Genomic DNA, 12,877 nt, shown 5'->3' with positions numbered 1-12,877 from the left:
ATTTTATAACATTTTCATCAACCCCCCCCAAAAAAACCCCATACCCATTAGCAGAAACTACCTTTCCCCTTCTCCCCTACCCCTAACAACCACCAATCTGTTTTCTGACTTTATGTTAGTTTTTGCCAAAAAGGCTTTTGGGATTTTTTTTTTTTTTTTTTTTGGACCGGTAAGGGGATCACAACCCGTGGTACGGTGTCGTCTGCACCACGCTCAGCCAGTGAGCGCACCGGCCATCCCTATATAGGATCCAAACTGACAGCCTTGGCGCTACCAGCGGTGCACTCTCCTGAGTGAGCCACAGGGCTGGCCCAAGGCTTCTGGGATTTTGATTGGAACATTTTTGATTGAATCTGTAGATCAATTTTGGGAGTATTACTGTGTTAATAGTATTAAGTTTTCTTATCCATGGACATGGGCTGTCATTCCATTTATTTAGGTCATCTTTAATTTCTTTCTGTGATGGTTTGTAGCTTTCAATGTACAAGTCTTGTATCTCTTTTGTTAAATTTATGCCCCTGACATGGGAAGTGTTGTTTTATTTATTTATTTATTTATTTATTTTTTATGATATTATAAATGGAATTGTTTTCTTAATTTTGTATCTGGATTCTTGATTGCTAATGTTTAGAAATATAATTTGTATATTGATACTTGTATGTGACCTTGCTGAACTGAACTTATTGATTAGTTCTAATAGCTTTTTAGTGTATTCCTTAGGATTTTTTATATACACAAGATCATGTCATCTACAAATAGAGATAGCTTTACTTCTTTTTGAATCTGTATGTCTTTTATTTCTTTTTCTTGCCTAGTTGCCCTTGCAAGAACTTCCAATACAATGTTGAATAGAAATGGCAAGAATGGGTATTTTTGTCTTGTTCCTGATCTTAGGGAGAAGGCTTTCAATCTTTCACTATTAAATATAAATGTTTGCTGTGGGTTTTTTGGATTGCTCTTTATCAGGTTGAGGAAGTTCCACTCTATTCCTAGTTTAAATGTTTTTAATCATGAAATGTTGTTGGGTATTATCAAATGCTTTTTCTTAGTCTGTTGAGATGATCATATAGTTTTTCTCCATATTCTATCAAATGGTGTATTACACTGATTTTTTATTTGTTAAACCAACCTTGTATTCCAGGGATAAATCCCACATGGTCCTGTTGTGTGGTACTTTTTATATGTTGCTGGATTCAGTTTCTTCTATTTTATTGAAGATTTTTGTGTCTATATTCAAAAAGAATCTTGGTCTATAACTTTTTTTTTTGACAGTTTATTGAAAGATAGTTGATTATATATACTTGTGGGGTACAGAATTGAATATTATACATGTGTATAATATGTGGTGTTCAAATCGGGATAATTAGTATACTTGTGTTTACAAAATGTAATCTTTGTGACCCTTAACTAGTTTCTCGCCAACCCCTCTCCCTCTTTCCCACCTTTAATAACTACAGTTCTGTTCTCTGTCTCTTTTTTTTGAAAGTTTAATGTATTATTATTTTTATTTTTTTATTTTTTGTCTTTTTGTGACTGGTAAGGGGATCGTAACCCTTGGCTTGGTGTCATCTGCACCGAGCTCAGCCAGTGAGCTCATCAGCCATTCCTATATAGGATCGGAACCCGCGGCGGGAGCGCTGCTGCACTCCCAGAGCTGCACTCTCCCGAGTGCGCCACAGGGCCGGCCCTTAATGTATTATTTTGATTCTTTCTTTTCTTTTCATTCTTTCTTTATTTTAGCTCCCACTTATGAGTGAGGACATGCAGTATTTCTCTTTCTGTGCCTGGCTTATTTCACTTAACATAATTTTCTTTAAGTTCAACTATGTTGCTGCAAATGGCAGAATTTCATTCTTTTTTTATGGCAGAGTAGTATTCCTTTGGGTATATACACCACATTTTCCTTATCCAGTCATCTGTCAGTGGTCATTTAGGTTGATTCCAACTCTTGGCTATTGTAAATAGAGCTGCAATAAACATAAGAGTGCGGGTATTCCTTCAACATGATGATTTCCATTCCTTTGGATATATACCCACCAATGGGATTGCTGGGTTGTATAGCAGTTCTATCTGTAGTTGTTGAGAAACCTCCATACTGTTTTCCATAATGACTGCACTACTTTACATTCTCACCAACAGTGTAGGAGGGTTCCCCTTTCTCCACATCCTTGTCAGCATTTGTTATTCTCAGTCTTTTTGATAATAGCCAGTCTAACTGGCGTGAGATGATATCTTAGTGTGGTTTTGATTTGCATTTACCTGATGCTGAGTGATATGTTGAGAATTTTTTCATGTGTCTGTTGGCCATTTGTATATATCTTCATATGAGAAATGTCTGTTCAGCTCCTTTGCCCATTTTTTAATTTGGTTACTTGTTTTCTTACTGTTGAGTTGTTTGAGTTTTTTGTATATTCTGGATATTAATCCCTTGTCAGTTGCATAGTTTTCAAATATTTTCTCCCATTCTGTAGGTTGTCTTTTCGCTGTTAATTGTTTCTTTAGCTGTGCAGAAACTTTTTAGTTTGATATGATCCCATTTGTTTATTTTTTTTCTTTTGTTGCCTTTGCTTTTGGGGTCATATTCATAATGTCTTTGCCCTGTCCTGTCTTTTCTTTTGATATCTTTTCTGACCTCATTGAGTGAGCTGGAGATGTTCCCGCCTCTTTTATTTTTTGGAAGAGTTTGTGAAGGATTGTTGTTAATTTTTTAAACATTTGGTAGAATTCACCAGTGAAGCCATCTGGGTCTAGGCTTTTCTTTGTGGGAAGTTTTTTTTTTTTTTTGGCTTTTTCGTGACCGGCACTCAGCCAGTGAGTGCACCAGCCATCCCTATATAGGATCCGAACCCGCGGCGGGAGCGTCGCTGCGCTCCCAGCGCCGCACTCTCCCGAGTGTGCCACGGGCTCGGCCCTTTTTTTTTGTTTTGTTTTGATACTAATTCAGTTGCTTTATTTGATGTTCATTTATTCAGATTTTCTATATGTTCTTGAGTCAGTTTTGGTAGTTTGTGTCTTTTTAGGAATTCATTCCTTTACATTCATCTTCATTATCTAACTGATGGTGTACAATTGTTCGTAGTATTTTCTTATAAACTTAAAAAATTTCTGTAAGGTTGTTAATGGTGCTCCTTTTTTTCATTCCTGATTCTCTTTTTTTCTTCTTTTCTTAGTCTAGCTAAAGGTTTGCCAGCTCTGTTGATCTTTTCAAATAACCACCTTTTTTTCCCTATTACTTTTGCTTTGCATTTCATTTATTTCAGCTTTATCATTTATTATTTCCTTCCTTCTGCTTGCTTTGAGTTTATTTTGCTATTTTTCTAGTTTTTTAAGGTGGAAGTTTAGGTTATTGATGTGAAATTTTTCTTCTATTTTAATGTAGGCATTTATAGCTATAAATTTCCCTCTGGGCACTGTTTTTGCTGCATCCCATAAGTTTTAGTACTTGTATTTTTATTTTGTTCATTTCAAAGTCTTCTAATTTCCCTTGTGATTTCTTCTTTGTCCCATTGTTTATTTAGGAATGTGTTTAATTTCTACATGTTTGTGAATTTCCCAAGTTTCCTTTTGTTTTTAGTTTCTAATTTCATTCCATTGTGCTTAGAAGGCATACTTTGATTTCAGTTCTTTCAAATTTATTGAGCCTTGTTTTATGGCCTAGCATATGGTCTATCCTAGAGAATGTTCCATGTGTACAAAAGATTGTACCTTCTGCTTCTGTTTGGTGGAATGTTCTATAGATGTCTGTTAGGAGTGGTTGTTTTATAGTTGGTTAAGTCTTCTATTTCTTTGTCGATCTTCTGCCTAGTTGTTCTATCCATTATTGAAAGTTGGGATACTAAAATTTTTCAATTATTGAGTTGTCTCCTTTTAATTCTGTTGGTTTTTGTATCTCTGGGCTCTTTGTCAAGTGCATGTATACTAATAATTGTTATGTCTTCCTGACCCTTTTATTATTGTAAAATGTTTCTTTCTTTGTCTCTAGTAACTTTTGTCTAAACGTTTTTGTCCTAACTACTCCAGCAATATGGTATATATTTTTTCTATTATTTTACTTTCACCCTATTTGTGTCTTTTAATCTAAAGTGTGTCTCTTGTAGATAGCATATAGTTGGATCATGTTTTGTTTTTTACATTCTGTTGATCTCTTTTGATTGTTGTATTTAATTCATTTATGTTTAATTACCAGTAAGGTAGGATTTATGTCTGAAGTTTTACTGTTACTTTCTATATAAATGTTTCTTTGGTTCCTTTTTATCTCAATTATACTTTTTTGTTAAATAGATATTTTTTACTATGCCATGTTAATGTCCTCGTTGTTGCTTCATCAATTTTTTTTAGTTATTTTCTTAGTGATTGCCCTGGGGACTACTATGAACACTTAATACAATATAGTTCAGATTAATACCAACTTAATTTCAGTAGTAGTAAATAAGGACTGTTACAATGTAGCTCTGTTCCTTCTCCACTCCTTTGTGCTCTTATTATCATATAAATTACATTTGTATACATTATGAGCTCATCCACACAATTATAGTTGTTTTATTCAGTTGTCTTTTAATTCAGAAAGAAGAAAAGAGTTATAAACAAAAACATTTATACTATCTTTTATATTTTCCTATATAGTTAATGTTTACTGGTGCTCTTTATTTTTTCATATGGATTTATATTACTGTCTAGTGTCCTTTTATTTCATCCGAAGGACTCTCTTTAGTATTTTTTGTAAAGTAGGTCTGCTAGTGACACATTCACTGTTTTTTAATCCAGGAATGTCTTAATTTCTCCAGTTTTGAAGGCTAGTTCTGCTGTTTATAGGTTCTTGGTTGATAGCCTTTTTCTTTCAGCACTTTGAATATATCTTCCTCTGCATTCTGGCTTCCATGGGTTCTGATGGGAACTCAGCTGTTGATTTTATTGAGGATCCCTTTTATGTGTTGTGTCACCTCTCTTGCTGCTTTTCAAATTCTCTCTTTGTCTTTGGCTCTTAACAGTTTGATTATAGTGTGTTAAGGGTGGATCTCTGAGATTATTGTACTCTGAGTTTGTTGAGCCTTTTGGAAGGTTTCCTAACCATTCAGATTCTTTCTTCAGATATTCTTCAGATATTCTTTCTGACTCTTGCTTTCTTTCCTCTTCTTTTGGGACACATACATATGTTGATGATTTTGATGGTGTCTCTCAGATCTCTGGGACTATATTTTGTTCTTCATTCCCTTTTCTTTCTGTTCACTGATTCTTTCTTTGGCCAGCTCAAATCTGCTATTGAGCCACCTCTAGGGAATTTTTCTTTTCAGTTATTGTAGTTTTCCACTCCAGAATTTATATTTAGTTCTTTTTTTAAAAAAAATAATTTTTAGGTCTTTATTTTCTTGCAGACTATTATATCAGTCGTTTTTGTAGTTTCCTTCCAAACATTTATTTCTCTGATACATTCTGAATAGTTCTCTGTGAGTTCATATCTTCCTAAAAGCAAACATCAGATCATGTTCCTTCACCTTATGATAACTCTTGGTATCTGTAGGATAAATTCCAAACTTTTTAACATGGCATTCAAGAGCATTCACTATTTGCTCAAAAAGCTACTTTTGCATGCATCCCTCCTTAGAAAACATTTTATACTGTACCATCATCCATAAATCTCATCTATTTTTATTTCTTTCCTTAGCCATGCTTCTCTTGTTGATGTCTTTCTCTCTGTCTCTCCCTCTTTTTTTGGTCATACTTAATCTGTTCATCAGTGCCTGTTTTAATGCATCCCAATTTGTGAAGTCTTTTGAGACTAAGTTTTCTTCTTTACTCTTCATAGCATGTTACTTGGATTTCTGTTATGTAGATCATTTATCTATTTACCATTTCCTACTCCACTTACTGAATATTTACTCAGTTAGGTCATAGACCATGTCTTACTAGTTTTTTCCCAGATTACTTGTACAGTTTAATAGCTGGAGTGTTTGACAGATAAATTAGGAAATTTTAAATGGTGTCACACACAAATTTGTTAGAATTGTCTGTTTTCCTGAAACAACTCTGTAGATTATAGTTTTTTAAATCTTTTACAAATTCTTTGTTACTGCTTGTCATAGTAACGTATATACAGAAAATTTGTGAATATGCTAAACTTGATCCAAGATTTTCTGACAGCTTTTAATAACAGACAAATAGGTTAGAATTTAAAAGGCATTCTATTATATTTAAAACTGTTTCTGTTCATAATAATAAAAAAGATAGTATGGAGAGATGAAAATTTTAGATCATTTCAGATATCTTAATTAGTTCATGGTTTTTATCTTTTCCCTCCGCAATCTTTTCTTTCTTTCTTTTTTTTAATGTGTCAATAAACTTTCCTGACTATCACCTTCCTCCAGTCTCCCATCCTTCCCCCTCCTCAGTCTCCCATCCTTTTCCTTCCTCCTCCCCACACCTCCTTACTCTCCTTCCTCCTCCCCACACTCTTACTCTCTCTTAAAAAGACTGTTTTTTAGGGCCGACCCTGTGGCGCACTCGGGAGAGTGCGGCGCTGGGAGCACAGCGATGCTCCCGCTGCGGGTTCGGATCCTATATAGGAATGGCCGGTGCACTCACTGGCTGAGTGCCGGTCACGAAAAAGGCAAAAAAAAAAAAAAAAGACTTTTTTTAGAGCAGTTTTAGGTTCACAGCAAAACTAAGTGTAAAGTACAGAAGTACAGAATTCCCATATATCTCCCCCTACCACCCCCCCACAACACACAAGCTCACTGTGTACATTTTGTACCATGATACATTTGTTACAGTTATTACCCAAAGTATATAGTTTACATTAGAGTTCAAAGACATTTTTCTTTCTTCCCAATCTGTCTACGTTTTATTTTCTTTCTTATTAGCTAGGACTTCCAGTATGATGTTGAAAAAGAGTGGCAAGACGGGACATCCTTGCCTTGTTCCTGATACAGTGAGAATGCTTCTAGTTTCTCAGCATTTGGTATGATGTTAGCAATAGGTTTTTTGTAGATGTTCTTTATGAGGTTGAGGAAGTCCCCCTCTATTCCTAGTTTGCTGAGTTTTTTTCATAAATGGTTGTGTTGGATTTTGCCACATTTTTTTCTGTCTCTATTAATGTGATCATGTGGGTTTTCTTCTTTTGCCCTTTGATGAGATAGATTACATTAATTGATTTTAGAATGTTGAACCAGCCTTACATACCTGGGGTAAATCCCACTTGGTCATGGTTTATAGTTCTTTTTATGTATTGTTAGATTTGATTGCTAATGTTTTGTTTAGGATTTTGCCATTATGTTTCTGAGAGATATTGGTGTATATTTTTCTTTTCTTGTGATATCTTTGTCTGGTTTTATTATTAGAGTAATGTTGACCTCACAGAATTGGTTAAGAAGTATTCCCTTTGCTTCTATCTTCTGGAAGAGATTGTAGAAAATTGGCATAATTTCTTCCTCAAATGTTTAGTAGAATTCACCAGTGGACCCATCTGGGCCTCCCTTTCTTTTTTTTAGCTTGATTATTTGGTATGTTTTCTCTGACCTTTAAAAATAGTAATCATTGTAATATTTCTGATTCAACTATACTAAACTTGCCCTCTCTTGGTGAAAGCAGTATGAATAACTAGAAGGGAGGAAAGAAGCCAGATAGAAATCTTGATAATTTGATTAATATACTTATTTCTATAAAATACCTATCATATGTTAATTTATAAATTTTATCAACCTTTAGAAAACATTTCTTTTCAAGAGAACTCTTTACTTGTTCCTGTCAGTGTACTCTGATTATTTTTAATCATTTACCTTCTTATTCTTTTTTTTCTTTTAAATAAAGCATGGGCTAGTTCACCAAACTATCCCCACCTCCCAACAGAGCAAATAAAACCCTTATAGATCAATGGTTCATTGAATTTCTCATTAAAACCGTGTATGCTCTCTTCTTTAACACAATGTAAGTCACTTCTAAACCCAGTGTTTCCTGAAAGGAGCAAGTGTGCTTCAGGCATAGTTATCAGTTTGAATGGGACTTTGTTAAGAATAGTTTTTATGCAGCCTTCATTGATATTTGATCAGTTAAAGGACAAATGGTATTAGCTCCAAACAAAATTTAATTGTTTATGCCCATTTAAAAGTATTAAATTCTGCATTTGGTTTGGGGGTTGCACTTTATTTTGTGAGTCTTACTCCTGAATGACCATATTCATTTTGAGCCATTTAAAATAGGGCTGTGTTCTAAAGGTTTCAAACTACTGTTAGATAGGTACATAGCTCTCTGCCATAAGTATTCTTTCGTATGTGAGAAGATGGATGGTTTAATTGTCATGAACCAAGATTTGTTTTGCTGGATGGATTGTCTAATATTGAAGTATTATCACTCTAAAATTTATTTTGTAGCATATTTTTTAAAGCAGAAAATGTTAACTTCTCTATGTGACAGAAAAATGATAGTTTGTTTTCTTTAGTTGTTTGTCTTATCTCCAGAAAGATAATTCAGTTTCTATCAGTTCTTTGTTATAGCAGGCATTTAATTAATTCTTGAGTGTCAATCAGTGTGTTATGTGTCCTACAAGTGCCAGTATATTTGCCATTGGACATTTTGTTGTGAACTCTTTGTGCCAGTAAATTGAATGTATGTGTTTACCTATTTATTTTGTGAGTCTTACTCAAAGAAAACTATTTCAGCTTTGAGCTGACTAAATCCTTCTTAAAACTAGCCATTTGTACTGGTATAAAACCAAAACTTTGAGAGGAAGATTGCAGCAAATGGCTTAAATATCTGAATAAGTTTGGAAGCATCTTTGCAAATTTCTCTGCTCTCAAATTTAACTTGTGTGTGACATTTACAGGGATGTTGTGGAGATGATAGTGGTCTCATGGAAATAGAGGGAGCTCATCCATCACGGACGATGAGTATTAATGCTGCTGAGTTAAAACAGCTTCTACAAAGCAAAGAAGAAAGTCCAGAAAATTTGTTCCTTGAACTAGAGAAGCTTGTTTTGGTAAAAACAAAAACAAAAACAAAATATAAACAGAGCATTTCTGAGACATATTTTCTTCTCAGTTTGACAAGTACAAGTGTTTCATAGTGACCTTTTTGAATAGTCAACCCTTACCTGGTTATTTATACCGTTTCAGATATCTCTTTGAATTAATAATTTGGAGTGAAGTCCTCCATACTGTTATGAATCTTAAGGAATAATGTAGGCAGTACTTTTTGAATTTTCTATTTTTTGGATGCAGGGCACCACCCCCTGTTGCCATTGTTTAGAAATAAAATAAGTGTTTTTTCTGTTTGTTTTATTTTAATATGTTTAATGTTCAGTTGATAATTTCTTGATGGTGCTCCAATTTCTTATTGAAATAATACAGCCTTTTCTATTAAAGAGTCTGTAGATTATGGTCATAAGTATTCAAGTTTACCTGCACCTTCTTATTCTGCCTTTTTTTATATCTAGGAACATTCAAAAGATGATGACAATCTGGATTCTTTGTTGGACAATGTAGTTGGAATTAAGCAGATGCTAGAGTCATCAGGTGATCCTTTACCTCTCAGTGACCAGGATGTAGAACCAATACTTTCAGCTCCAGAATCTCTCCAGAATCTGTTTAACAATAGGTAAAAAAAGTAAAGTTTTGTGATTGAGTAGGTATTGTTTATATAATAGCTGGAGTCTAAAGAGGGTCAACAAACTTTTTTTTTTATAAAGGGTCAGGTAGCAAAAATTCTAGGCTTTGCATGCCACATATAGCTTCTATTGCATAGTCGTCTGTAGTTTTTTGTTTCTTTTGTTTTTTCTTTTAAACTTTTGAATATATACAAACTATGTTTAGCTTGCAGGTGGTACAAAAACAGGCTGGCAGAATGAACCATAGTTTACTGATCTCTGGTCTAAGAGGATATATATCTCAATATTTGGAGCACTATAGCATGATGACCATTAAATGTAATAGGATTAGTTTCTGTATTTAGAAAAATTAAGTATGGGCAGTTTCTGTACAGATTGATAGAGTGCCATAAGCTTGCCTTTTGGTAATAAAACCATGGATTTGTTTTATTTTACTGAAAGATCAAAATTTGTTACAGTAAGCTTAGTTTCCAAGTTACTGGTTTTTAAGGATACTAAATTCTTGAATAGCTTTTTGAAGGAGTCTTTTCACATGTTAATTTTAGATACTCAGAGGATAATATTTTTAATTGTAACTTTTGTAGATTTTACTTGGAAAATAAGCTAAAATATTCAATTTCGCAGTTCTGATTTTCACCAAATACTTTTCTTGTTCTAGGACTGCATATGTACTAGCTGATGTCATGGATGATCAGTTGAAATCTATGTGGTTCACTCCATTTCAGGCTGAAGAGATCGATACAGATCTGGACTTGGTATAAATGATTTTATTACTAAATATTTAGAAAATGGTTCATGTTATTTTTGTTTGTTTTCTTTGTGTATTATTAGCATTATAATAGTTGACGTATTATACAACTGTTAAAGTCCACTTGGGGACTGGTACTATATTATTTTTATGCCACTTGCCTACATAATGACATCCAGAACTCTCAATTTTTTATGCTACTTGTCTTTCTAGTTAGTGATCTGTATTTTGGGAGTGTGACTTTTAAGTGAAAAACCCAACTTTGCATAAGTACTCTGAAGCACTATGTTTTCTAATACTGGTATGGTATAGAATAAAGTATCCCACAAAATAGTTCATTCTTGCATTTGGGTTTAAAGAGAGGAATGGTGTGGTATCTACTCTTAGTTCGGAAACTTAAAAAGAGTATATGTATTATAGTATGAGTGGGAATTGACGTTCTTAAACATAATTCTTGAATAAGTCTATAATTAAAGATTTAAAATTTAATGCACTAGGTTTTTATGCTTCTCAGAGGTGTTTTAGGGAGGATGAGTTTAGCTACGTCTTCTTGTACCATATATTTGTTATTTTCTTGATCAGAGAAACATTTGGGTATTCCCTGGTCCAAAATATGCTAGTGTTCATCATGTGCAATAAAACTGATAAGAATGATTAGCTTCATATTTAAGGTATATTTAGTGTATAGATGACTGCCTTTCCTTTTACTAAAAACCATATACAATTCAATTAAAATTGCATTGAAGAATTAATTTTTTTAAATGTAAATTGTTTAGTGATTCTTCAGAACTGTGCTGTGCAGTGGAACTTTATGCAGTGATAGAAATGTTCTGAAATCTGCCCTGTGCAGTACAGTAGCCACTAGCCTCATGTGACTGTCATGCAGTTGGAATGTGGCCAGGGCCAGAGTGACTAAGGAACTGAATTTTATTTTGATTTAATTTTAATTAATTTAAATTTAAATAGGCACATGTGGTTAATGGCTACCATATAGGGCTGCACAGGTCTAAAATATTTGTGTTAGAAGTTGTTCTGTTTTGGGCTGGCCCCGTGGCTCACTTGGGAGAGTGCGGTGCTGGTAGCGCCGAGGCCATGGGTTCAGATCCTATATAGTGATGGCCGGTGTGCTCACTGGCTGAGTGTGGTGCAGACCACACTGTGCCGAGGGTTGCGATCCCCTTACTGGTAAAAAAAAAAAAAAAAAAAAAAAAAAGGTTCTTTTTATAACTTTAAGTTGAATCATAATCATAACTGTCTTGCAATGATAATTGTTGCCTTACATGGTTAGAGAAATTTTAGGTTTCTCGTTTGATAAATTTGAATAAAACCTATATAAATTTAATTTTGATTTCTCTGAAATTAAGCTTAGGTTGGAACCTCTTTAAATGCATAGAACTGTTAGGAATCTGTGGCACAGAATATTATAAAAGAAATGTGTTGACTACAAAAGGCCAGCAGAGTATGTTATTTTGAGATTCTTTTGGAGAAGTTAAGGGGATATTACAGTGTTAATTTATATAGAGAAATCCTGAGTTCTTTGTTAGACAGCAAAGGTCTCCTAGATTTTTTTTTTTTTTATCTGCAAATTTTATTAAAATTTATAAATATAATTATGCGGCTGTGTGTGTGTGTGTGTGTGTGTTGGAGAGTTGTGGACAGAAGTTCTCCTAGATTAATAGCCCTGCTTTGAAGAATGCCCCCACACAGACAAAAGGTAGCTGTTTTAGTCCGTTTTGTGTTGCTATAACAGAATACCTGAGACTGGGTAATTTATAAGGAAAAGAGGTTTATTTGGCTTACGCTTCTGGGACAGCTGCATCTGTCACGGGCCTCAGGCTGCTTCTACTCATGGCGGAAAAGCAGCAGGCAGCCAGCGGGTACAAGCAGATCACATGGCAAGTGGAAGCAAGAGAGAGAGGCAAGAGAAGATGCCAGGGTCCTTTAAACAATCAGTTCTCGCGGGAACTAATAGAATGGAGAACTCACTCACTACCCCTCGTCCCCCAGGGAGAGCATTAATCCATTCATGAGGGATCTGCCCACATGACTCAATCAGTTTCCAACACTGCCACATTGGGGATCAAATTTCCACATGAGTTTTGGAGGGGACAACATATCCAAACTCCATCAGTAGCTGAATTCCTAAGGTTTTTTTTTTAGCTACCAATGATGTTGCTTTCTGAAACAATGAGAGAAAGAGATAAATCTATAATTTATTTGTCATGAGAGTCAAATATAATTTGTAGGTAATAAGAATTTCTGTATTCAAATGTTAAATTGTTACATTTACTATGTGTTTTGTTTCATTTTTATGCCTACAGGTAAAGGTTGACTTAATTGAGCTCTCTGAAAAATGCTGTAGTGATTTTGATTTGCACTCAGAATTAGAGCGCTCATTTTTGTCAGAACCATCATCTCCTGGAAGAACCAAGACTACTAAAGGATTCAAACTTGGGAAGCACAAGCATGAGACCTTTATAACTTCAAGGTAAAATTTATTCCGCTGAAGATCTTGATTGTGGTCATGTAAGCTT

At 34.4% G+C, this 12,877-nt stretch overlaps 1 protein-coding gene across 2 annotated transcripts in view; it reads left to right on the top strand.

The window, feature by feature from the left end:
- The window catches only part of VIRMA (vir like m6A methyltransferase associated), a 63,349-nt gene that overhangs the window by 46,850 nt on the left and 3,622 nt on the right, over positions 1–12,877 (top strand). For both annotated transcript variants that reach the window (XM_063079773.1, XM_063079772.1), the window contains 4 exons: positions 8,816–8,968; positions 9,425–9,585; positions 10,254–10,350; positions 12,665–12,831. In XM_063079773.1, coding sequence (XP_062935843.1) covers positions 8,816–8,968; positions 9,425–9,585; positions 10,254–10,350; positions 12,665–12,831 — 578 coding nt within the window. The remainder of the gene's footprint in view (positions 1–8,815; positions 8,969–9,424; positions 9,586–10,253; positions 10,351–12,664; positions 12,832–12,877) is intronic.

The sequence above is a fragment of the Cynocephalus volans genome, chromosome 15, assembly GCF_027409185.1.
Source record: "Cynocephalus volans isolate mCynVol1 chromosome 15, mCynVol1.pri, whole genome shotgun sequence".
Taxonomy (NCBI): domain Eukaryota; kingdom Metazoa; phylum Chordata; class Mammalia; order Dermoptera; family Cynocephalidae; genus Cynocephalus; species Cynocephalus volans.
This window is presented reverse-complemented; position numbering and strand designations above follow the sequence as displayed.